The 25969-nt window shown below is 37.2% G+C and overlaps 1 protein-coding gene across 2 annotated transcripts in view; it reads left to right on the forward strand.

The window, feature by feature from the left end:
* Nucleotides 1-25379, forward strand: part of LOC149833512 (protein MEI2-like 4) — a 39398-nt gene extending 14019 nt beyond the window's left edge. The window contains exons 7-15 of one of the 2 annotated variants that reach the window (XM_090015173.1): nucleotides 3037-3153; nucleotides 3245-3396; nucleotides 21387-21484; nucleotides 21569-21997; nucleotides 23063-23711; nucleotides 23796-23880; nucleotides 23981-24049; nucleotides 24133-24312; nucleotides 24721-25379. In XM_090015173.1, coding sequence (XP_089871299.1) covers nucleotides 3037-3153; nucleotides 3245-3396; nucleotides 21387-21484; nucleotides 21569-21997; nucleotides 23063-23711; nucleotides 23796-23880; nucleotides 23981-24049; nucleotides 24133-24312; nucleotides 24721-24879 — 1938 coding nt within the window. In that variant the 3' untranslated portion in view covers nucleotides 24880-25379. Of the gene's footprint in view, nucleotides 1-3036; nucleotides 3154-3244; nucleotides 3397-21386; nucleotides 21485-21568; nucleotides 21998-23062; nucleotides 23712-23795; nucleotides 23881-23980; nucleotides 24050-24075; nucleotides 24313-24720 lie in introns of those variants that run through there. The other variant, XM_090015174.1, reaches the window with a different exon arrangement.
* The last annotated feature ends 590 nt before the right edge of the window (nucleotides 25380-25969 follow it).

The raw sequence follows: 25969 nt of genomic DNA on the forward strand, positions 1-25969 counted from the left end.
CTTATTTCTAAAGATATTTCAAAAAGTTTTTGGACCGAAGCTGCTCTAACATCAACGCATTTGATAAATAGAATGGCCTCATCATCCTTAAAAAACATATCTCCTTATGAAAAATTATTTAAAAGAACACCCGATTTCAAGAAGTTGCGAATTTTTTGTTGTAAGTGTTTTGTACTCTTACATAAAAAGAGATAAATTGTCTTCAAAGCCATTAAGTGTATATTTATAGCTTATGGAGAAAACAAAAAAGGATATAGATTTTTTTGACTCTAAAAGTAACAAACTATATGTTTCTAAAGATGTATTTAAACTTAAAAAAACTTTGTATGGTCTTAAAAAAACTCCTAAAGCTTGATATAATAAATTTAGTAATGTTACGACTCATCTGGGTTTTCATTCCTGCTATACTGACAGTGCTCTTTTTGTCAAAAGTACAGGTTCTAAAGTTGTTATTTTTTTACTTTATGTAGATGATATGATTATCATCAGAAGTAATAAGCAGGGAGTTAGTAATATTAAAAATATTAAAAAAAAGTTGATATGTCTAATTTAGGTTTTTAAAGATATTTTTTAGGTACTGAAGTTGTGTATTCTCTTAGAGGGTATATCCTTTCTTAAATGAAATTTGTTGCTGATATTTGTACTAAGTTTGACATTACAAATGATAAGAAAATAGAAACGCCAGAAGTGATTAATGTTAAATTAAGACTAAAAGATGAGACTTTGCTTGAAGATCCTACACCTTACTACTAACTAGATGGGTCACTCACTTGTCTATCACTCGGCCAGACATAGCTCATGCAGTTCACTCGGTCAACCAGTTTCAACATGTTCCGACCACTGTACACATGAGTGTTGTCTTGAGAATTGTTAGATACATCAAAAATGCTATAACCAAGGGGGTTTTCTTATCCGCATCTTTTTCATTAGATTTACATGCTTGTACTGATGTTGATTGGGGTGAAAATCCCAATGATAAAGTCTTAACTACGGGTTTTTGTATATTTTTAGGTGACTCTGATTTCATGGAAATGCAAGAAGCAGGAAAAAATATCATTATCTTCATCTGAAGCTGAATATTATGCAATGACCACGACAATAATGAAACTTGTGTGGCTAAAAAGTCTTCTCAGTGATATGAGAGTAATCATCTCATTACCTTTGAAGATATGCTGCGACAATAAGAGTGCAATCTACATTGCGAGTAACCACACTTTTCATGAGCGAATCAAACATATTGAGATTGATCCTCATTATATAAGAGGAACTATTACGTTGCCATATATTACATCGGAATACCAGCTTGCAGATTTCTTCACCAAAGCTTTTTCTGCTCCTTGATTTAGTTTTCTCCTTAGCAAACTTTCAGTCATTTCACTGTAAGTTTGAGGAGGTTGTTAATATATATATATATATATATATATATATATATATATATATATATATATATATATATATATATTCTCATGTATTGTAATAGTTAATGCCATATAGAGGCATTTTGGTCTTTTCACTTGTAATAATAATTGTTTATTAGAAATAGTTATTAATGTATTTTTAATATTCTTTTTTTTTGTATTTTGTCTAACCATTGGGGCCCCGCCACCATAGAGTCGTTGGGGGCCTTGGGGCCCCAATGACTATATGGGGAGCTCCCAATGGCCTCCCTCCTTTGTTGTGTATATAAATAGGGGATGTTTTTTCCCCTATTCTTCAATGCTTTCCAAAGCATATTATCAATAAAGAACTTATTCTTTTACTTGTTTGTGTAGCTCTTTGTTGGCTCTTTGTATTGTCCCATAGTGGACTTACGTTTATACACCTTTGTGCTTGTATTTTGCCTTGTTTTGTCCACTCTTGGACTTGTATTTGCTTTTGCACATTGTTTTTGTAATTCCGCATACTTCGTTACAAATATGTGGGCATGTGCACATCGATCTCTTATTTATATGAGAACCAGGGTTACCAAAAATTCCACTTAGATGTGGGAAACTCGTCTCTTGGGAAACCGTTCCGGAAACTTTGCTTTTCCAAAACTTGTGGGAAACTTCTAAAAATGCATGGAAAACTCGTTTCCCATAAAGTGAGAAACCCATTTCACATCATATGAGAAACCTACTTATTTTATCTGGGAAATACGTTTCCATACAATTCTTATAAGTTTTTTACAATGAAAATTTGAGGTATGTGTTATTCAAAATTTAAATTACGTATTTTAGTTGTAATCAATGTAATCATATATTTTACAAAAAATAAATTAATTCTTAAAAACATGTAAACTTATATTATTCTTAATGCATATTGTTGACATTTTCACTTTTTCTCCACAAAAACTCACGCTCACACACACACACAATATATATATATATATATATATATATATATATGTATGTATGTATGTATGTATGTATGGGTTAATATTTGTTGCTATTGAAGGTGCCAAATTATATGGAAATATTGAGATGAAAATCATAGGTTTTAGATTTTTTTCTTAAATTAAAACTTGTGGATGTGATCTACAATGTTTGTTTAGTGGGAAATGAGTTTTGAATCATATGATCTTGACTCATAAGCAGGTTTTTTAAGGGCTTCAAAAATGAACGGTCCACAACGAACTAAAATTCATGACTCAAAAAATCATATTTTTGGATCGAAATAACATGCTCCGAGGTTTGATCCTTAGCAATCAAACCTTCCTGAACACATCCATGCGGTCAGATTAAGTTGATAACTCATCAGCTGCCACTCCGGATATACTGTGGCTGCAGCATGGAAAGGCGTCCAGCTGTGGCTCACTCTTGTTTTTGATCTCTGCATGTTTTTTGTTTGCTTTGCATTCCTTTTTTGTTTGCTTAAATTTTCTCCAAAATTCAACACAAGCACGCCCACCACACATGAACGCACAAAGATGCACTCACATGCATGCACACACACATGCACACACATGTGTGTTCTTATTTTCATTTTATTATTGCATTGCTGTTTACATTTGTAGCACGTCTGAACACTTTTTCTGTTTGTTATTATCATTCTCAGGACAATCCTTCAGAGAAAGATATAAATCAGGGTACACTTGTGGTGTTCAACCTTGATTCTTCTGTCTCAAATGATGATCTTCGCCAGATTTTTGGTGCTTATGGAGAAATTAAAGAGGTTTGGCTCACTGGTTTTACATGTTAGAACACTTTCTATCAACACTTATATAAATTTGCATTCATTATATTGTTTCTTATAATGATACCAGATTCGTGAAACACCTCACAAGCATCATCACAAGTTTATAGAATTTTATGATGTCAGAGCAGCTGAAGTCGCTCTTAGAGCGTTAAATAGGAGTGACATTGCAGGGAAGCGAATAAAGCTTGAGCCAAGCCGTCCTGGGGGTGCAAGACAGTGGTATTGTCGATACATGCTCAGACTATTTTATTGTCTTTCCTCTTGCTTAGAGTTCTGTGTGAATAGATAGGGCAGTGAGTTACTGTTTCGCTATTTGCTTTAAGCTTTTCATGATTCTGATAAGGGATAATAAATTTCTTTTCCACTTATTTTTGTTAATTTTCCTTTTCTCTTTTGATGATAAAGTTGCTATGTTATGTTCTTCAGAGGATATGATGGATTTGAAGTTTTGAACTGTCAGTTGACAAAAAGACCAGAATTCTGTTCCATTTCACGAGTTAAATATTTTTTAAATGACTGTTGGGAAGGCTAACGGCTTGTTTTTTTCATCATTTCACTTGACTGTTGGGAAGGCTTCAAAGCTAACTTTTGTCGTATTTGAAGCCATTGACACTTGTACTTTGCTAACCTCCATTGAAGTACTGTCCTTTCTGGAATCTGGATTTATATATATCATTCGCGGAAATGAATATTCAATGTGTTCTCATCATCATATGTCTAATGAAGATCAGAATCCTTGAAGATGCTTTTAAATCCGACTTATTCATCTATTCTTGATCCTAACTGAATGAGTTGTTTACCATCATTATTGCCTTGTAGGTCATTCATAGAATCCATCGACTGATAGGACAATATTATTCTTTACATTTTCAAATGTAGGTTTTTGATACATTATTATTTACCATTTGTAAGTTTCAAGTCAATTGGTTGGTAAGGTTTTAACTGCTCAACAAAGCCAGCTGCATTTAGTTTCTCTGGATCTAAGTTATTTAGGATGAAGGTCTTCTTCTGGTTAGTTTGGTCACAGCATGGTAGTTGTGATCAAGATTTTGCTACTTACCTAGGATAATTAATTTAGCTTAGTGAAACTTTGGTTTACATGTGTGTAATTGTTATTAAGTGTACATGATAGCTTCAGCCGGTGGCTCCAAGAAGGTGAAGCACGAGAGAGAGAGAGAGAGAGAGAGAGAGAGAGAGAGAGAGAGAGAGAGGATTATCCCTTTAGGCAAGAGCCGAGCCAAATCTCCTTCCAAAGGAGTCAATCCTATCCAAAAAGAATAGGCCAAGATTGAAGGAATCAATGAAATTCAATTTCATAACATAACCAAATTGGAAACTTTACAATGCCTAAATAGAAAGAGGGACCCCTTTGACATTGGAATCCTGAGGATGATTGCTCTCCTCAGCTAAAAGACAAAAATGCCCCTAAGGGCGCATTTTGACTTGGCTAAAGACAACCTTGCCTTGGAGAAGGTATGTAATGCCTGTAATGAAACAGTAGCGCAAATAACAATGTCACAAAGTGATACAAGAGATGTAAAGTATACAAACAAGAAAACACTAATGGGCAAAATACAATAAGTCACAAAGGGGCAAGTGACAAATACACACAATATGAGAGAGAGAGATTAAAAATATCAAGAATCTCTTATTGAAAATGCTTCAACACGCATTACAAAATAGTGGGGCAAGACCCCTTATTTATACAACTAATGGAAGCAAAGGGGCTCCCACAGAGTCGTTGAGAGCCCCTCCAACGGTCACATTTGTGATCGTTGGAGAGGATCCCAACGACTCTTATGAGGGCCCATTCAAATGCTTAATAAAAAACAAAAGAAAAAAACAAAAAAACAAAAAGAATAAAAACAAGAAAAGGTCCCTAATGGACATGCATATTTATAATTGAAAAGACTAATTTGCCCCTAGTGGGCATTACAATATATATATATATATATATATATGTATATATATATATATATATATATATATATATATATATATATATATATATATATATATATATATGGAATGTCCCTAGAGGTTTTAATTTGCCCTTAGAGGTTTTAAGTTGAGTAAGAGTAAGACAAAATATATGGAATGTCGGTTTAGTAAGCAACGAAGTAGTGATGGGAGTGTAGTGAAGCTTGGTGAGCAAGAAATACCGGTGGATGATTGTTTCAAATATTTGAGATCTATCATTCAAAAGTATGGAGAAATTGATGGAGATGTAAATCATAGGATAAAGGTTGGGTGGATGAAATGAAAAAGTGCAACTGGAGTGTTGTGCGATCGTAGAATGCCATTGCGGTTGAAGGGAAAGTTTTATAGGATGACTATTAGGCCCGCTTTACTATATGGTACGGAATGTTGGGCTGCCAAGAGACATCATATTCAAAAAATGAGTGTAGCTGAGATGCGTATGCTGAGATGGATGTGTGAAAATACAATAAAAGATAAGATTTGGTACGAGGAGATACGTAAGAAGGTAGGTGTTGCACCCATTGAAAATAAGATGAGAGAGAATCGTTTACGGTGGTTTGGACATATTCGGCGAAGGCCTAATAATGCTCCAGTTAGAAGGATGGAGAAATGGGAAAACATATTAGTTAAAAGAGGTCGGGGTAGGCCTAGGAAGACATGGATGGAGATGATAGGAAAGGATATGAATGCTTTGAACCTCACCGAGGACATGGCATTGGATAAAAATGATTGGAGGAGAAGGATTCATGTGGAAGACCCAGAATGATTTTCTTTTTTGGTTCATATCGTCGACCCCAATTGTTTTGGGATGAAGGCGTAGTTGTTGTTGTTATATATATATATATATAAACATCCATATATTTTAATACCCCCCGTCAAACTGACTGGGAGATCACCAAGAGTTTGCTTAGGAGAAAGTAGAAACGAGGTGATGGCAAGGCTTTGGTGAAGAAATCTGTTAGCTGATACTCTAAAGTAATATATGGTTTAAATGGTGCCTCGTAAAAATTCATCTCGAACATAATGAGAGTCCATCTCGATGTGCTTTGTTCATTCATGGAAGGTGTGATTGCTAGCAATGTAGATGACACTCGTATTGTCGCAACACAACTTTGAAGGAGTAGAGATAATGACTCATATCTTTGAGCAGACTTCTCAACCGGACAAGTTCAGTGGTAGTTGTGGCCATCGCCCTATACTCGGCCTCCGTGGAAAATAGAGACACCTTCTGTTGTTTCTTACATCTCCAAGAGATTAATGATTTTTCAAGAAAAACACAATAACTTGTTGTAGAAATACGATCATTGGGGTTACCACCCCAATCAGAGTCAATATAAGCAATAAAATTAGGAGATGAAGAGGAAGATAAGAATAATCCTTTGGTTATGGTTTCCTTCAAATATCTGATAATTTCATGACAACAACTATGTGAATGGTAGTAGGAGCATTTTGAAATTGACTTGCACTGTGAACAACATGAGCAATATTTGGTCTGGTAATAGACAAATATGTTAGTGATCCAATCAATCGACGATAAAGAGTGGGATCTTCTAAAGGAGTTCCATTATTGGCTCTTATCTTAGCGTTGATTACTTCTGGAGTTTCCACTTTCTTTCCGCCAGTTAAGTCAGACTTGGCAATAATATCTAATGCAAGTTTCATCTGAGACATAACATATCTTCGAGGAGAATATGCAACTTCGATCTCTAAAAAATACCTTAGAAATCTAAGGTCAGACATATCAAAATTATTTTTAACAATATTTTTGATAATCTCAATGCCCTTTTTATTATTCCCAGTGATGATCATGTCATCAACATATATTAAAAATATAGTTATGTGATCACCTTCATTACTGCATACTTAATAAAAAGAGCAGTATCAGTATAATAAGAGGTAAAACCATTTTCAAGAACAACTTTACTAAAGCGATCATATCAAGCTTTTGGAGCTTGTTTAAGACTATAAAGAGTTTTATTGAGTTTAAGAATTTTTCTTTTCTCAATCTCAAGACCTGGCAGAGGATCCATATAGACTTCTTCACAAAGGTTCCCATTTAAAAAGACATTTTTAACATGTAATTGATAAATAGGTCATTGTTTAATAGACGCTAAGGCTATTAAGGTTGTTACACTAGTCATTCTAATAACTGGGGCAAGGGCTTCCTCATAATCAATTCCATAATTTTGTGCATGCCTTTTTGCAACAAACCTAACTTTGTATCTTTTTAATGTCCCATCACTCTTGGTTTTGACTTTATAAATCCATCTACATCCAATAGCCTTTTTTCCTAAAGGAAGACCTATAATTGTCCAAGTGTTAGCTTTGTTGAGTGCTTCTAACTCAAGTCTCAGAGCATCAATCCAATGTGGATGTTGCTTAGCTTCTTTAAAATTGGAAGACTCATGATAGGAATGGATCATCATTAGACAAGTTCTATAATTTGGAGAAAAAGAATCATATGATACAAATTTTTGAGGTCTACTATTCCTAGAAGATCGCTTAGGTAGGGATTCTTTAACTTGATCTTCTAAAGAAATGTCTTGAGAATATATCGAAAGCATTTTGATGTTCATTGCCCTCTCACCGAGTATACTATATCATTGGGATTCTCATTGTGAGAATCATCATTTTGATGAGAATTGTTATAACAAATATTATCACAAATAGTATCATTAAAATCTTTAGACTTATTTCTAGGTAATAAGTCAAAGAGGAAAGAATAGTCAATTTCTTTCTTAGATTTTTGAGATTCAAATCCATTTTGTTTTTTAAGAAATGTCACATTTCTTGAAACATAAAGTTTGTTATTTTTAATATCATAACATCTATACCCTTTTGATTTTGATCATAGCCAATAAAAGCGCATTCAAGAGTTTTTGGTGAAAGTTTATCTTGTATTTGAAAAAGAACAAAGCATTTACAACAAAAAATTCTTAATCTTTTAAAATCCGGAGACATTTTGAACAATTTTTCAAAAGGAGAAACATTTTTTAAGGGCGAGAAAGGCATTCTATTTATAAGATAAGTTGTGAAAAGGGCGGCTTCGGCCTAAAAGTTCTTTGTAACGTTTTTAGAGACAATAAGAGTTCTTGTCTTTTCAATAAGATGCCTATATTTTCTTTCAGCAAGATCATTTTGTTGAGGAGTTTTAGGATAAGATTTTTGATGAATAATGCAATTTTGTTTGAGATAGTTTTGAAATTCATTTGACATGTATTCACATCCAGAATTTGATCTAAAAATGACTATGTTGTTTTGAAATTGATTTTGAGTAAGGATATAAAATTCTTTAAAGGTAGAGAAAACATTAGATTTGTTTTTAATAAAATAAACCCATATGTATCTAGTAAAATCATCAATAAAGACAACATAATATGAATATCCTCCTTTAGACATAACGGGTGCCGGTCCCCATTTACAAAAATTTTCAAAAAAAGAAAAAAGATACAACTTAGAAATACTAGGGTGACAAGCCTCTTGTGCCAAGTAACAATATCTTTAGATTGGACATGATTACAAAATGATTTAGATGGCAAAGACAAAAAATCTATGTAATATAGGTTTCCTCTTCTATGCCCTTGCCTAATCCGCTTCTCGAACCGGAGATCCTGCACATAGCAATTGGTTGGTGAAAAAGAGACATTATATCCAAAGTCGGTTATTTGAGAAATGAAAAAGAGATTTAAGTTTTGGAATAATCCTAATTTTTGAAACATAAAATTCTGGTTTCTCATCCCTTCAACATCTAATGATGTTCCATCAACCGTAGAAACGAATGATTTAAAAGAATTAAGACTTGGTTTGGATAAAAGAGATGCATTTGAAGTCATATGAAAAGAGACACCCAAATCAAGGATCCAAGAGGACATACCGGGAGTTGATGAGATCGCGACATCGGAGGTGGAAGGTGTGGAAGAGTTGATTCTCATGAATTGTTGAAGAGTTTTCGTAAGTTAAGCAATGTAGTCCTTTATGTCTCCATCTCTTTGATTATTCACTTGAATTGCTTGGACTATCTCCAACGGAAGCCACCTTCTTTTTAAGCTTAGGACAATCCGGTCTAAATTAACCCGGTTCATAATAATGGCAATAAATAATTTTTCTTCCTCCATCATTGTTATTTTTAAAAAAATGAGGTTTATATGTCCTCATATTAATTTTTGGTCTAGATACCGCATGGATCTTGTCAAAGTCCTTTTTAAGAGCCAAGCGAGTTTCTTCTTGGCATAAGTCAGCAAGGATTTCACTAAGAGGAGTAGAAGCCCTATGAAGAAGGTATCCTCTTAATTGCTCAAATTCGGGACGAAGCCCATGAATAAATTGAAAAAATCTTTCTCTCTCCATTTGCTCTTGCCTCATGGCAATAACACTTCCTTCCCATTGTGGTTCGAGGAGAACAAGTTAATCCCATAGAGGGAATAGAATACTATAATAGTTTCTAATACTCATATCCCCTTGCTTAGTTCCTCTAATTTTTTCATCTAAAAAGAAATGTCTAGCAAGGTCTTTTTGAGTGTAGATACCTTTCATGAAGAACCATGCTTCATTTGCTTTTTTAAATTTGGCTAGATTAACTCAAATCTTGAGTTTCACGTTATTCATAAACTATGATAATATTTTGGTATGCTCACTTTCCGAATCTTCAACTTTAGATTGATATTCTTGAATAACTTTGGCCTTTTCTTCATCACTCAAGGCTTTTTCTTCGTTCTCCTCTTTCTTGGTGAGCTTCAATTGTGGTTCCGGACTGGTTCCACATACATACCTCCAAAGTTTCTTACCATTGAGGTTGTTTTCCATAGCGGCCGTCCACATTCTATAGTTGGTTCCATTTAATTTGAATGAAAAGTTGATCTTTGCATCTTTGTCGGCCATTGTGGAAGGAGTTGAAGAACAAGGATATGAATCTCAATACCACTCAAACATAAGAGAGAGTAGTTTCAAAAGTGCTTCCAATACCAACTTGGCTCTGATACCATGTAATAAAACACTAGTGCAATAAAAAATGCCACAAAGTGACTACAAGAGATGCACTAAGTATACAAACAAGAAGCCACCAATGGGCAAAATACAATAAGCCACAAAGGGACAAGTGACAAATACACACAATATGAGAGAGAGCTTAAAAATATAAAGAATCTCTTATTGAAAATGCTTTAACAAGCATTACAAAATAGTGGGGCAAGACCCCTTATTTATACAACTAATGAAAGCAAAGGGGCTCCCATAGAGTCGTTGGAAGGCCCTCTAACGATCACATTTGTGACTCTTGAAGAGGACCCCAACGGCTCTTATGAGGGACCATTCAAATGCTTAATAAAAAATATAAGAAAAAAAAAACAAAAAACAAAAAACAAAAATAATAAAAACAAGAAGAGGTCCCTAATAGACATGCATATTTACAAGTGAAAAGGCTAATTTGCCCCTAGTGGGCATTACAAAATATATATATATATATATATATATATATATATATATATATATATATATATATGTATGTATGTATAACATCCATATATTTTAAGAATGCCCTCCTCAATTCAAATTATCCCCTAAAGACCCTTGGAATTAGAAAGACAGTCATACCCCTCATTCTAACCCTTATTCCCACTATACCCTTCTAGACCCAAACAAAAAAAAATTACAAACCAAATAAACAAACTGCTATCAATCCCACCCTCTTCAAATTAGCTTTGTTCTCAAGGTTGAAACTCAGGAAAGCACTCCTACATATGGTCTTCTATTTTCCACATGGCGTCGGTTGGCCCTGACTCGCTCCACTGCACCAGAGCTTCAGTAGTGATGCGACCATTGATTCATGTCCGTCTATTTTCCAAGATGCTGAGAGGAATTGGTTGCACTAGCACTCTTAGGACAAGTAAGACTAGAGGAGTCTCAGGAGATGTACCCACGTAAGGTTTGAGCCGAGATATGCAAAATACCAGGTGTATCTTGGCTTCAGGGGGGAAGTTGAAGCTTGTAGGCCACCTTGCCGATACACTCCAAAATCAGATAGGATCCATAGAATCTCGGGGCTCGTTTCTGATTGCGGATCCATCTTAAGGTCAACTGTCGATAGGGCGATGGTTTTAGTAACACATAATCCCCCACTTTGAATTCTTTGTCATGCCAATGTTTATTGTGTTGTTGTATTCAGTGTTGTACTCCTTGAAAATGAAGCCTTAGCCTTTTCAAGAGTTGATCCCTCTCCAACAACAAGAAATCTATTGATTCAGTTTGTGCAGATCTGTCTATATACTGCACTATAGAGGGAGGTTGGCGCCTGTATAAAGCCTCAAAGGGGGTCATCTGAATGGCCGATATTATAGGACCGCTCAACCCAACTGAGCAATCTACCCCGTTGCTGCAGTCAGTCTCCTACATAAGCTTTCAAATGTGTCTCGAGGCATCTGTTCAACACCTCTGTTTGACCATCTGTTTACGGGTGGTAAGAGGTGCTCATTGCTAAGTTAGTTCCTTGGAGTTTGAAGAACTCTGAACAGAAGGAACTTAGGAAGGTGGGATCGCAGTCACTCAAATTGACCCGCAACATTCCTTGGAGATTGAATACATGTTGGATGAACAACTCGGCTACAGTTTGAATCGTGTATGTGTGCGCCAATGCAACAAAATGCCCATATTTGGTGAGTCGATCCATGACCACCATAATAGTGGAATGCTTGTTGACCAGGGGCAGCCATCGATAAAGTCCATCGAGTTCTCTTCCCAAACTTGCATTGGAACATACAAGGATTACGGTAGCTCTGCTAGGAAAATCGTCTCATACTTGACACGCTGACATGGCACACCAACTTACATAGTCCACATCTTTTTGCATCCCATCCCTATATAATTCCTGACTGATTCAAAAGTAGGTCTTCTCAAACCTTTCATGGCCGACCATGAGAGATCTATGGAATAGATCCAATAACCTGGGTATGAGGGTGGACTTTAAAGGTATCATGATCCTGCCTTTGTAGAGATGAAGGCTCCTCTTAGTTCATAGTCCTTTTTGGGCTGGATTTTAAGTTGGCCTTTGAATTTCATGAGGTTATCATCATGTTGGTATTCCTGTAGCAAGTTTGCGAAGTAGGGAAACTCGATAACAGAGAGAGTGAACATCTCTGTCTCATCATGCTCTCTTTTGGATAAAGCATCGACAAAGCGGTTTTCTATTCCCTTGCGGTATTGGATCTCAAAATCATATATGATCAGTTTGGAGATCCATTTGTGTTGTGTTGGCGTGGAGATTTTGTGTTCAAGCATGAACTTGAGGCTCTTATGGTAGGTTGTATTGATGAAGTGCCGACCTAAGAGGTAAAGTCTCCATTTTTTAGCTGCCATAATAATCGCCAAAAATTCTTTTTATAAGTGGAAAGGTCACGCTTTCTTTCATTTAATATCTTATTGAAGTAGGGGATGGCCTTTTTGCGATAAGACTGCTCCAACCCCACAACCTGAAGCGTTTGTGTTCACCACAAAGACTTTTTGAAAATCTGGAAGGCCCAAGACTAGGGTCGAGCTCATAGCTTTCTTAAATTCTTCGAAGGTAGTGGTTGCTGGGTCATCCCAAGAAAAGGAGTTTTTCTTAATGAGACGAGTCATGGGCTGACTTATTTGAGCACAACTTTGCATGAACTTCCGGTAGTAACTGGTAAGCCCCCAGAATCCCCTCAATGCCTTGAGGGTTCGGGGAATGGGCGATTTGACCATAGCCTCAATTTTGTCTGGGTCGACTTCCACCCTTTTTTTGGAGATGATGTGGTTGAGGTAATACACTTTGCGTTGCCCAAAGAAACACTTGCTCTTTTTTGCAAAGAGTTTGTGCTTTTTAAAAAGTTGCAACACCATTTATAGGAGTTCTAGGTGGGTGTCTCAAGTCCGATTATAGATCAATATGTCATCATAGAACACCAACACAAACCTCCTAAGGTAGGGCCGAAATATTTCATTCATCAAACTCTGAAAAGTGGTTGTTGCATTTGTGAGCCCGAAGGGCATCACTACGTACTCGTAATGACTGTTGTGGGTTCGGAAGGTAGTCTTGTGCACATTCTCCAGGGCTACTTGGATATGGTGATAATCGGATCTGAGATCCAGTTTAGAGAAATATGCCACTCCATGAATCTCGTCCAGTACTTCCTCAATCATTGGAATCAAGTACTTGTCTTTGATAGTGATTGTGTTCAAGACTATGTAATCAACACCCTTCTTCTTTACAAGAAGGGACTTCTTGTTTTGTATCACTCCGGGATTGAGCGTTTCCCTAACTTGTTTCTCAATTTCATCCTTCTAGATTTGGGCATACCTGTATGATTTAACATTGACCAGTTGTGCTCCCGATATGATTGGAACGTGGTGGTCATGAGACCGCTTCGGAGGGAGCTCCTTGGGCTCTGAAAAAACTCCATCAAACTCGACAAGTATCTGCTCCACTTCAAGAGTAATAGGTTGGGAACCCCCTTCTAGTGCATGAAGCAAGAATAACTGCTCTCAACACATCATCTTAAGTATAGTTTGAGCCTACTATTTTCGGGGAAGTCTTCCGGGCAGCTATCTCGACTCGCCGATTCTCATGTTGCAACGTCATTTTTATGGACTTAAAAGTCCCACATGATGGTTCCCAAGGTCTGCAACCATTGCATTCCTAGGACCAAGTTGGCCCCTTTGATGTGCAAAACGAACGCTTCCAGGTGGAAGGTAGTGCCTTGGATCTCCAAGGCCAAGTTCGAGTACTCAGCTTGGCAACTTAAGGTGCTGCCATTACCAACTACAACCTCGAAAGGTCGTGTGTGAAGTTGTTGGTCACTTAGTTCTTTTGGTTGCTTGGGCGCATGTGAAATTGTGTGTTGCCCGTGTCTATGAGGATTGATATCGTGGTGCCTTTGAAAGTGCCTAAATTCTCATGGTTTGAGGCACTATCACTCTAGCAAGTGCATGTAATGAGATTTTCACGACTTCCTCTTGTGGTTCATCATTATTTTTCTCTTCTACCTCTTCTTCCTCCTCACTTTCATTTTCACTATTTGTTAAACAGTACATATGCATGGACTTACAGTTATGGCCAAGGCACCATATTTCATTACAATGATAGCGAAACCCCTTTTTTCGCCTATCGACCATTGCATCATTAGACAATTTTTTTACTAGAAATTTGATATTTTTTGAAGCACTAAATGCAGACTTTGGATCTGCTTTGGATTTGTTCTTGTTGTTGACTGCATTGGACCCGCCTGGTCCATTATTAGAGGAAGACCGCATTTTGAATGGATTGGATTTCAGATCCGACACAACCCGAATGCTTTTGCTTGCCTGTTTGTGCAAAATTTCCTCGGTTAAATGTGCTTGCTGGTATCTCTCTATTATACTGGTTGGACGGCTGACCTGCACCTCAATTTGCAGCTCATAGCAAAGACCGACTATGAACTTGCCAATCAATGCTTCTTGCGACTAATCTTTCACCAAATTGCTTAGACGTTCAAATTTGGATTGGTATTCCATTATGCTACCCATTTAACGAATTTTGGACAGCAACACATTGCGGTTGACGTATGCGGATGGCCAAAAACGCAGCACTAGGGCCTGAGCAAACGCCTCCCAACTAGGTACCCCGAGGTTCATTTTGAACCAATGGTACCATCTCGCCGCATCCTCAGTTAAAATATGTATCTCATTTTTTGTAATCTTATTGTAAGAATATATATATATATATTAATCATAATACCCAAAAAGGTATTTCTGTAATTTCATTTTTACGCATATTTCACTTGGAATAATGCATGTAATTTTTACTTTTTATTTTTTCTATTCTTTTTCATTTTTCATTTTTATTTTCTTTTAAACATTGGTATTCGTACCACATTGGGGGCCTCCCAATAGAGTCGTTGGGGGCTCTCCAACGACTCCTTTGGGAGCCCCCCCCCCCCCCCATGTGGGTCTTTGAATGTGCATAAATAGGGGTGTTCCCCCTTTGTAATTCTTAAGCTTGAGAGTCTCAAGCATTTGCTCTTTTCTATCAAATACATGACTTAGTGCATGTTTGTTATTTTTACGCATTTGTGCGTATTTTGTTTAAGTGTTGTGTGAGTGCTTTCATGCACATCTTTTGTAAAGTATTTGTGCTTGTATGCGTATTGTCTCTTTGTAGACACTTTCACATTGTATCATAGCCTCGTTTGAAGGAGGATCGTGCGTTTTTTCATTTTTGAGTGCTTCGAAAAACATGCCTTCAAGCTATTGGAGTTTGGAGTGGATCATCTTTTTCGGACAATATTTTAGAAGTCTCTTTTGTCAAGAAAGAATTGAAAAGCCTTTGAGGTACGTGTTATTTTTCATAATCTCTCCTTTCTAATGGGTGAAAAAGACTCCCATTTCTCTCTTGGGTTCAAACTCAATGAGTCCAACTATCATGTTTGGGCCGGAAACATGGAAGCTCACATCAAAGGAAAAGGGCTATGGGGCTATGTCCAAGGCTCGATTCCCGAACCAGAACCTAAGATAACTTTAGTAGAGAAAGGAGAGATAAGGATTCTTGAGGGTGATGAAAGAATCAAGGCCCTTGAAGAATATACGAAAAAGCATGAAGAATGGGAAATGAGGAATTTTAAAATCCTCTCTTGGATTTTTTCATCCGTAGAGACGAGAATTAATGCAAATATCATCAAATTCAAGAAGGCTTCTCAAGCATGAGAATATCTTGAGAAGATGTATACCTCTAGGGACTTGTTTCATAAGTACTATCTCCAAAAAAAGGCGCTAACGCTTCAACAAGGGGAGATGTCTATTAGAGAGTATTTTGCCGAGCTCTCTTCTATTTGGGATGATCTTGCTATGCTCGAACCCAAATGGAGTGGTGAAGCCATAAAACTTCGTCATAAACAATTGGAAGAAGATAAATTTTTTAATTTCTTGAATGGGCTTAGGCCAGAATTCGAACAAATTCGGTCTTCCCTTTTATCTGCCTTTACTTCTCCCTCTCTTGAAGATGTAATAACTAAGTTAAATGGGGAAGAAACTCGGATGGGTATAAGCAAGAACAATCCAAATGTTCTAGCTACACCATCAAATAATGAAGATAGTGAAGGTGTAAATGCCGTATCAAGACCAAGAAACAACTTAAAGACATACAAGCCTCCTCATTTCAAGAACCAAAATCCAAGTGGACAAGGAGGAAGAAGGGACTATAGCAGGCTTAACTGCCACTTTTGTAAAGAACTAGGGCACATCAAGCCTATTTGCCCAAAGTGGATAAAGCTTCTTGCCACATCTCAAGGATTCCCATCATCTTCAAATGGAGCACTTTCTCTCCAACAAATCGTAGATGCTCTTCAACCTCTTCTTAAATGGGCCATTTTTGGTGCGGCCATGTCAACCTCTTCTCTCCCTGGTAAAACTTCTTGGCTTTTGGATTCGGGTGCTTCTTTTCATATGACTCTAAGTTTTAATTCTTTTTCCGAGTATACAAAAAATCATTCACCATCCTTTGTTTCAACCGCGGATGAAACGTCTCTTGAAATAAAATGAATGAGAAACTTTAAAAAACAAGGGTTCTTTATTACAAAAATTAGATTTATACCCAAATTAAACTTAAATTTGCTTTCCGTTTATCAACTCTCGGATCATGGGTGTGATATAAAGTTCTCGTCTAACAAATGTTGGATACATGATCACCAGTTCGGGAGATTGATTGGGGAAGGCTCTAGGAAGGGCGATCTTTACTATGTCGATTCCCTTCAAGTTCCAAAGAATCCTTTTTGTAATGTTGTCCAACAAAAAGATATTAATGTGTGGCACAAAAGACTTGGACATCCAAATATTGTAAAAATTTTTCATTTGCCTTTTGTCAAAAGTTCATGTAAAAATGATTTCACTTATAATGACTGTATACTTGGGAAAATGAAAAAATTGCATTTCTTTCAAAGATCTATGTTTACAACTCGACTGTTTGAAATTGTCCATTCCAATGTATGGGGTCTAGCACCCGTTTTATCAAAAGGTGGCTTTATATTATGTTATTTTTGTTGACAATTATACGAGATATTGTTTGATTTATTTTCTTAAACACAAATATGAAGTTTTCTTAACTTTTAAAACCTATCATATGATGATTAAGAATCAGTTTAATGAGAATATCAAAATTTTTAGAATTAACTTTGGTGGAGAATACCTTTCAAGTGAATTTAAAAATTATCTTGAAAATTATAGTATTTTTCACCAAAGATCTTGTCTAAAAATCCCTCAACAAAATGGGTTAGCCGAAAGGAAGCATAGACATATAATAGAGACAACCCGAACTTTGTTGGTCTCTCAAAACATCCCAAAAGGTTTTTGGGCTGAAGTTGCTTTAGCATCTGTCTATCTGATAAATCAGCTACCCTCTAAAAACTTGAACAATATCTCGTCCTTTGAAAAACTATATACTAAAGAACCTGACTATAGTCGATTAAGGATATTTGATTGTAAATGCTTTGTTCTTACTAATAAGAACGATAAGCTCTCACCAAAAGCAATTCCTTGTGCTTTTCTTGGTTATTCAGAAATCCAAAAAGGGTTTCGTTGTTATGATATCAAGAATGATAAGTTCTATGTTTCCAGAAATATGAGTTTTCTAGAAAATGTTAATGGTTTTGAAAAAGGTGAATCCTTTAAAGAAAACATGGATTATTCCTTCTTATTTGAAATGTTAGCCCATGATGATGACAATGAGGATAATGATGTTGATTTTTCTCATAATAACATCAATGATAAATAAGATGATTCTTCTCCCTCTCCCTTGGTATCACAACATAGTAATGAAGAAGCTTTAAGAGAACCTATAACATACACCCATAGAGATAAAAGCAATTTTAGGAGTGCTATTGAAAAATACAGTGAACCTAGTGGTTCTAATTCAACAAATGATGATAATCTACGAAGAACTGAGGGAAGTAGAAGAGTGCCATCTAGGTTTATTTCATATGATTCCTTCATTCTTAAACATAGAGCTTGTCTTCGCGCCATTCATTCCTATGTAGAACCCAGAAACTTTGAAGAAGCCAAAAAGAACGATGAATGGTTAAAAACAATGGAATGTGAGCTTTCGGCTCTCAACATGGCAAAGACTTGGGAGTTCCAAGATCTTCCTAAAGGTAAGAAAACCATAGGATGTAGGTGGGTATTTTAGATAAAAACCAAGAGCGATGGATCTCTTGAGAGATATAAGACTCGATTAGTTGTCAAGGGATATAGTCAAGAATATTTGATTGACTATGAAGAAACTTTTGCGCCCGTGGCCCGAATGGTCATTGTTCGATGTCTCATCACGGTTGCATCAATCAACAAATGGAACATCTATCAAATGGATGTTAAGAATGCCTTCCTGAATGGTGATTTAAATGAAGAGGTATATATGAATGCTCCACCTGAAATGGAGACTCCTCAAGGGAAAGTGCTTCGTCTTAGAAAAACTCTTTATGACTTAAAACAAACCCCTAAGGCTTGGTATGATAGGTTTAACTCAGTAATGTTAGAAAATGATTTTTCTTCTTGCTTTACTGATACTGCTTTATTTGTTATAAAAACTAATGCAGGGATTGTTATTTTGCTTCTAGATGTGAATGATATGCTTATAACCGGAAGCGATTCTAAAGGGGTTAAAAGCATAAAATCAATTTTAAAGGATATGTTTGAAATATTTGACTTGGGATTTCTAACTTATTTTTTGGGTATTGAAGTAGCATATTCTCATAGAGGGTATTTTTTGTCTCAAACTAAGCTTGCATCTGAGATTGTTGACAAGTCAGATATTATAGATGATAAGGTTTGTGAAACTTCTACTGTAGTAGGAGCTAAAATGAAGATTGATGATGATGTTCCTCTCTCAGATCCTACTCCCTACAGACAACTCGTAGGATCGTTGATGTACTTGAGTATTACCAGACCAGATATCTCACATGCAGTTCATACGGTAAGTCAGTTTCATCATGCACCAACTTCAGTTCACATGAGTGTCGTCTTACTGGTCGTAAGATACATCAAGGGTACTTTAAATAAGGGAGTTTTCTTGTCCTCCTCCTCTGATTTAAAATTAATTGCATATACTAATTCTGACTGGGGAGGTGACCCGAATAACCGTCACTCCACCACTGGCTTCTGTGTGTTTTAGGCGATTCACTAATTTCATGGAGATGAGGGCCGATGAATTTTTACAATCCATAAATTGGGTCTGGTTTGGGACAGGTAGGGCTATTATGTCTTATAATTTCAGATTTTTTTAAGGTATGGTCGCCGGACGACAGCAATCAAAAGTCGAGTCTAGGTTTAGGGCCAGGTTCAAGACTGGGTCTGTGAACAAGTATGAGTTGTCTGCAGTGCGGAGGGGCTCGAGCTCAAGGGGGATCAGATTTGAGTATGAGATTTTTACCCAAGGCTCTATAAAGACATACGAGATCACAACTATTTTTTGATGATTTTTGGGTCTCTGTTTTGTCTGAAACAAGTTTTTAAATCCAGGAACCAGAATAAGTTCTTGTTCAGATCTACAAAAATTTGGCAGAACAGATGCCTGACTTGTAATAGGCGGATTGGGGTCTACACAACTCCGTTTGGCACGAAACTACCAGGCGTGAGGAATAGGTACCCAAAATTTCAGCCATAGATTCCACTCTTGCAGGTCAGGGTCATCCAGACACAGAGATGTGTCGGACAAGCCTGGATCTGACTGCTTGCACTCGGTTAGACACCAAGTTGGTGTCTGGGGGTTAATGGTTGTGCAACAACGTGGATCAAGGGTTCGAGATGGATCTTACCTCTAACTGTATATGAAGATGACTTGGTGGCTGCTGTGTTTCTCGTCTAGGGTAGATCTTGCAATCGGCACACCGATCTCTGCAGTAAGCCCTACAGATGCAAGGGCTGGAAACACTCGTAACGCTTGACCAACGTGTGCACACTGATTACAGGACTTGATGGTACTTCTATGGCACCGAATCACACATGAAGAGATCATGCTCTGATACCAAATGATAGCCGATGCTTCAGCCCGCAACTCCAAGAAGGTGAAGAGAGAGAGAGAGAGAGGAGGATTATCCCTTTAGGCAAGAGCCCAAAGAGGCAAATCTCCTTCAAAAGGAGCCAATCCTATCCAAAAGGAATAGGCCAAGATTGAAGGAATCAATCAAATTCAATTTCATAACATAACCAAATTGGAACCTTTACAATGCTTAAATAGAAAGAGGGACCCCTTAGATGTTGGAATCCTCAGGGGGATTTCTCTCTTCAGCCAAAAAAAAAAAATGCCCCTAAGGGGGCGTTTTGGTTTGGCTAAAGACAACCTTGGCCAGAAGGGGTGTTGAGCCTTGGAGAAGGTCTGTAATGCCCTCCTTAATTCAAATTATCCCCTGAAGACCCCTTGGAGTTCGAAAGACAGTCATACCCCTCATTCTATCCCTTATTCACACTACACCCTTAATGGATCATCAGATCCATAATCTTACTGAGAGAGATTATCCAGACCCAAAAAAGAAAAACAAAAATTACAAACCAAATAAATAAACTGCTATCAGTACATGTTACATCTTGAGGTTTGCAGATCTGTTAAGAAAATCAGATAATTATCATAGAGAAGTTGTTTTTGCATAGTGTTCATCGGCTTTATTACACAATATAGGAACATTTGCTTGCTTTGTTGTTCTAAGCAGATCATAATTTCATGTATCAGAGACATCTTCATTTTTAATGATTTCCTTTTTTTTCTCTTCTCACAAACTTGCACATGCATAATGTATGTAGTCATCCATGCATGGATTGATCTAATCATGTTAGGCCTAGTCCTTGGGGTGTGTTCAGTATCAACTATGTACTGTAGGAATTAATCAGCTGATTGCTATAGAGGGGTCATACTATTGCAATTTTTACCATTGACTTTGTGTTTCCTCGAATTTAGATCATATGCCTTTGTTGCCATTGGATGGACGAAAATAGTAAACTGATTTATGTCAGTGTCCAAAAAGCTAGATGTGACATTTGATAATCAGATCAATACAATTTGATTGTGATTTGTGGTGCAAGACTTGATATCGAGATATCATGCGTGGATGCTGCAGTAGATTCTCTCTCTATGTATGTGTGTATGTGCGCGTGCTCACGTGTGTTTGTGTGAAAATGCAGTACTGGGTCATGACTTAATGTAGTTGTACATATATATTTCTAGGTAGTTATAATTATGGAGGAAATCACTTTTTATGCAGTTTGATGCAACAGTTATCTCAGGACTTGCAACTTGAGGAAGCTAATTTGCTTAGACCACAGGGAAGCCCTTCAAATAACTCTCCTCTAAGTTGCTATGGTAAAATGTTAACTTTGAATGTTTTTCTCCTCTGAGATAGTTCTGGTGAATGCATTTATGAACCCCTCTCTCTCTCTCTCTCAGGACCACACTCAAACAGGGCAATCCCAATAAGCTGTTCTGATAATGGAGCTATCCAGGGTCATAACTCAGCCACCTGTCCAACTGATAATCAGTTCGCTGGCTCGGCATTCCAAGGGTTTTCTTCAATGATGGCCCCAGGGTTATCTCCGCCAGTCAGAGTTGCAAGTATTGGTAATAATGGCAGCCAGTCTAGCTTAGGGGAGCCTAATCACTCCCTGGGACAGATGCACTTTGGTTTCCAGGTCATGCCAGCATTTCATCCTCATTCACTTCCTGACGATATCATGAGCAACTCTCTCGCACACAACTCGCCTGGCACCATGTCAGCCATGACTACGAATATTATTCCAAGACATACTGAAGGCATTCATGGCAGACACATTCCTAGGGTTGGACCTAATGGATTTCAAAGTCATTCATTTGAAAGTGGTAAGTTAAAGGAGTAAGATATATTTTGTCCACCATCATTCATCTATTCGATACATTCTTTAAAAATTAAAATATATAGGTTTCTTCTGGTTCCTTCCCATGATAAAGGAATCATCAATCACAAATCATCTAGCTTGTCTATTCTAGAATGCAGGCGTCATGAATACTTCATGATGATATCACAGTTTGTATACACACACACACATAGTGATAATGTTTGGTGCTATTGAAGGCACAAAACTATTGAGCTGGAAATCACAGGTTCAGGCTTTATCGACTCAATCTGACAATATGGATGTGTTCAGCATGGTTTTTTTGCTAAGGATCAAAACTTGGATCGTGTTATTTTGATCTAAAAATGTGACTTTTCGAGTCGTAAAATTTTAGTGCATTGTGGGCCGTTGATTTTTAAAGCCCTTAGAAAACCTGCTTACATGTCACAGTCACGTGATTCAAAACTCATTTTCTACTAAACAAGCCTTGCAGATCACATCCATACATGTATATATATATATATGTGTGTGTGTGTGTGTGTGTGTGTGTGTGTATTTATTATAACTATGATTCTTTTTCTTATTCCTTATTATTTCCACATTTTGAAAAAATTTCAACCTTTCTAGATTATTGTGATTTGTTTTTGGTGTATTATAGTCTTTTCTTCTGTTGGAAATGCTAAGATTTCCTGTGATCTATAATATAAAATTATCTCATGAACTTGACTTATCGAGCAAGACTGGCGTAGCTGACTATGATGTTGATTGTGTGACATAGACATAGTTTTATATTTCCATATGATTGAAATCAATGTTTATTGACTTTTTTGTTTTGTTTTGTGTGCATTTTAGTTCTTGTTAGTTTGGTTGTAATTCGACTAAGCAATTTGTGTTGAGATTAGTCTCAAGTTTTATCTCCATTTCAATGGGGTCATTTTACCTGTCATTTAGTTGAACTTCAACTTAATAACCAAGGAGTTGAGCTGTGAAGCAGTTGTCTCAATTTCTTTTTCTGCAAAATCTTTTGGGTTGTGAGAGCATTTAGTTCTTGTCTAATTGGATGTTTTCTTAGTTTATGGTGTTTCAGGGAATGGTAGTTGCCCTATGCATGGACACACTTTTATGTGGAGCAATCCCAACTCTTATCAACCACATATTCCGAACCACTTGATGTGGGCGAAGTCCCCATCATTTGCTAATGGTGTGCCAGGTCATCACCAACCACAACTGCATGGCTTTCCAAGGGCCCAACCCCATTTAGTCAACCCAGTGTTACCTTCACATCACCATCATGTGGGCTCTGCTCCAACTGCCCTTTGGGACAGACGACATGCCTTTGCTGGGAACTCCGTTGAACCTGCAGCTTTTATCCCTGGTTCTGTTGGAAGTATGCGGTACTCTGGAAGTAATGGGCTGCATCCATTGGAAGTTGCTGCCGCAAACATGTTCTCCCATTTTGGGAGAAATGGTTTAGACCCTTCAATTTCTGCTGGTAATGTGGGATTAGCGTCTTCACATCATAGATGCCAAATGTTTCCTAATGAAAACCCCATGATCTCTGTGCCACCTCCATTTGAAAGCCCTAATGAACGGTTGAGGGGACGGAGGAGTGACTCAAGTAATCAAATTGACAACAAGAAACTGTATGAACTGGATATTGACCGCATATTACGTGGTGAAGACACAAGAACAACCCTTATGATCAAGAACATCCCTAACAAGTATGTGGGCTAATTTATTGTAGGTCTGTGTTTTTGTGAGTGCCATTTCTGTTTCCTTTGATAGTGATTGTGCGGTTGTTGTAGGTACACTTCTAAAATGCTGTTGGCTGCAATTGATGAACACCATCGAGGAACTTATGACTTCATCTATTTGCCCATTGATTTTAAGGTGATTTTATGCTTTAGTTTAGCCTAACATGCTCTTGATTTATAGGCCCTTGACAAAGTTGTTCTTTCTTATGCTTGGCTTCTTGTCTGCTTTTGTGCAGAACAAATGCAATGTTGGTTATGCATTCATCAATATGATCGATGCTTTACACATTGTTCCGTTTTATGAGGTATAATTCCTCTACCGTGTCTACAGGTTGGCTTGAGGTTCGTTTTCCTTTTTGCTCTCTGTTGAGACAGCTCTCCTCTACAGGCACTTAATGGCAAAAAGTGGGAGAAATTTAATAGTGAGAAGGTAGCTTCTCTTGCATATGCTCGGATTCAGGGAAAACTGGCTCTTATTGCTCATTTCCAGAATTCAAGCTTGATGAATGAGGATAAGCGGTGTAGGCCTATTCTTTTCCACACTGATGGTCCAAACGCAGGTGATCAGGTATTCACTTGTTGTTTTGTGCTCGTAAATTGTATTCCTCTTGCTGCTTCCCCCAGAGGAACCAAAAGATTTGAATCAGGCCATATTTAATAACTCGAGTGGGTAGTCCATCCAGTAGAATGGAGAATGAGGAACAATGATGCATGTTTTTCTTTTTTCATTTTCTGAAATGGAGTGTGTAGTCATAAACTACTTTGGCATTTTTATGCTATTTCATTTTGTTAGTTCTTTTAGGTGCCATAGCTAGGAGAAAAATTATTTGACCCTTTGCATCCATGATCTTATTTCCTCCTGTCTGAGAGTTCCTATGCTAGGTCATCATTCATTTTCTCATTAATTTCTTCTTTTTCTGTTCTATTTTGTACTTTTCACTTTGCAATCGAAGTTTATAGCTATCCATCTCTTCAGGAACCGTTTCCAATGGGTTCCAATGTTCGGACCAGGCCTGGCAAATCTCGTACCAGTGGGAGTGAAGAGAACCAAGAAAGCTCATCAACCTCTCCACCTAGAGAGGAAGCGTTCAATGCAACCAACTCTTATGCTGGTTCATCCAAGGATGGAGAATGAGCAATTGCAGCAACTAACTTTAAAATGAAACCAGCTTAGTCTAAACTGGTTCACTTTCTCCTCACTTCTCATACAAAAAAAAAGGTGTTCATCACTTACGTATTGGGAGCTGATAGGGTTATTGTGGTTAGTGGTGCAGAACCAGAAGTTTTGGAAACTAGCGGCGTCTCAATGGTTATTTATTTATCCCTCTCGAGTTTTCTCTTTCTTTCGATTTTAACTTTTGTAATTGAGTCTGTAACAGTGTAAGTGTACGAGGTCAGTTGGAGCCTGTGTTTTTTGAGTGGGCGCGATAAATGTACAGGAGTTCGAGCGAGAAGGCTATTTTTGGTGTGGCTGGAGGCTTCCCTACCCCTGTTAGTTGTCATTGTGAGCGTGGAGCCATTTGGTCCTTTTTTTTTGAGAGAGAGAGAGAGCCATTCTAACTGAGCGAATGAGATGGCTGTTGTATTTGTATGACATTTGGAAATGTGATGAAATGTTTGGGGCCTTCACAAAAATTCTCCCCTTTGAATCACTTAATACTCTTTCCTTATGGTATCGTGCATTTGATTCCTCCATTCTAATCGCCTGAGTAATTGCTTGTGTGTCTGACCGATAAATGTATTCTTTTGGTGATAATTTTTTTGACTGCTGCGCATGCTCCCATGTGGGTGCGAGATCCATAAGTTTGTTTATGTGAAGTTAAGGGTATGTTTGGTTGCATCTCATGTGATTTGGAACGAGGTGAGAGAATCAATGTGGTGAGATAAAATCAAATGCGATTTGAAGTCATGATTTCAAATCACATATTTCACTATGTGATTTGGAATCATGAGTCACTTCAAATGTGATTTCAAATCACATTCAGTTTCTTATTTGCATGAGATTATCTGTGCAAATGAGATTCACTCTCATTTGCATGAGATTTCAAATCACATGTTTGGTTAGCTGTGCAAATGAGATTCATTCTCATTTTGCATGATATTCCAAATCACATTTAAATGCAACCAAGGCGATATCAAGAGAGCGAAGTCAATGAATCTTGTCTTGGGCTGCGTTGATGCATACGACGACTTTCATGTCTTCTTCACTGTCCGTATAGCTGATT

The sequence above is a fragment of the Nuphar pumila genome, chromosome 7 (assembly GCF_984573655.1).
Source record: "Nuphar pumila chromosome 7, dmNupPumi1.hap1.1, whole genome shotgun sequence".
NCBI classification, from domain to species: Eukaryota; Viridiplantae; Streptophyta; class Magnoliopsida; order Nymphaeales; family Nymphaeaceae; genus Nuphar; species Nuphar pumila.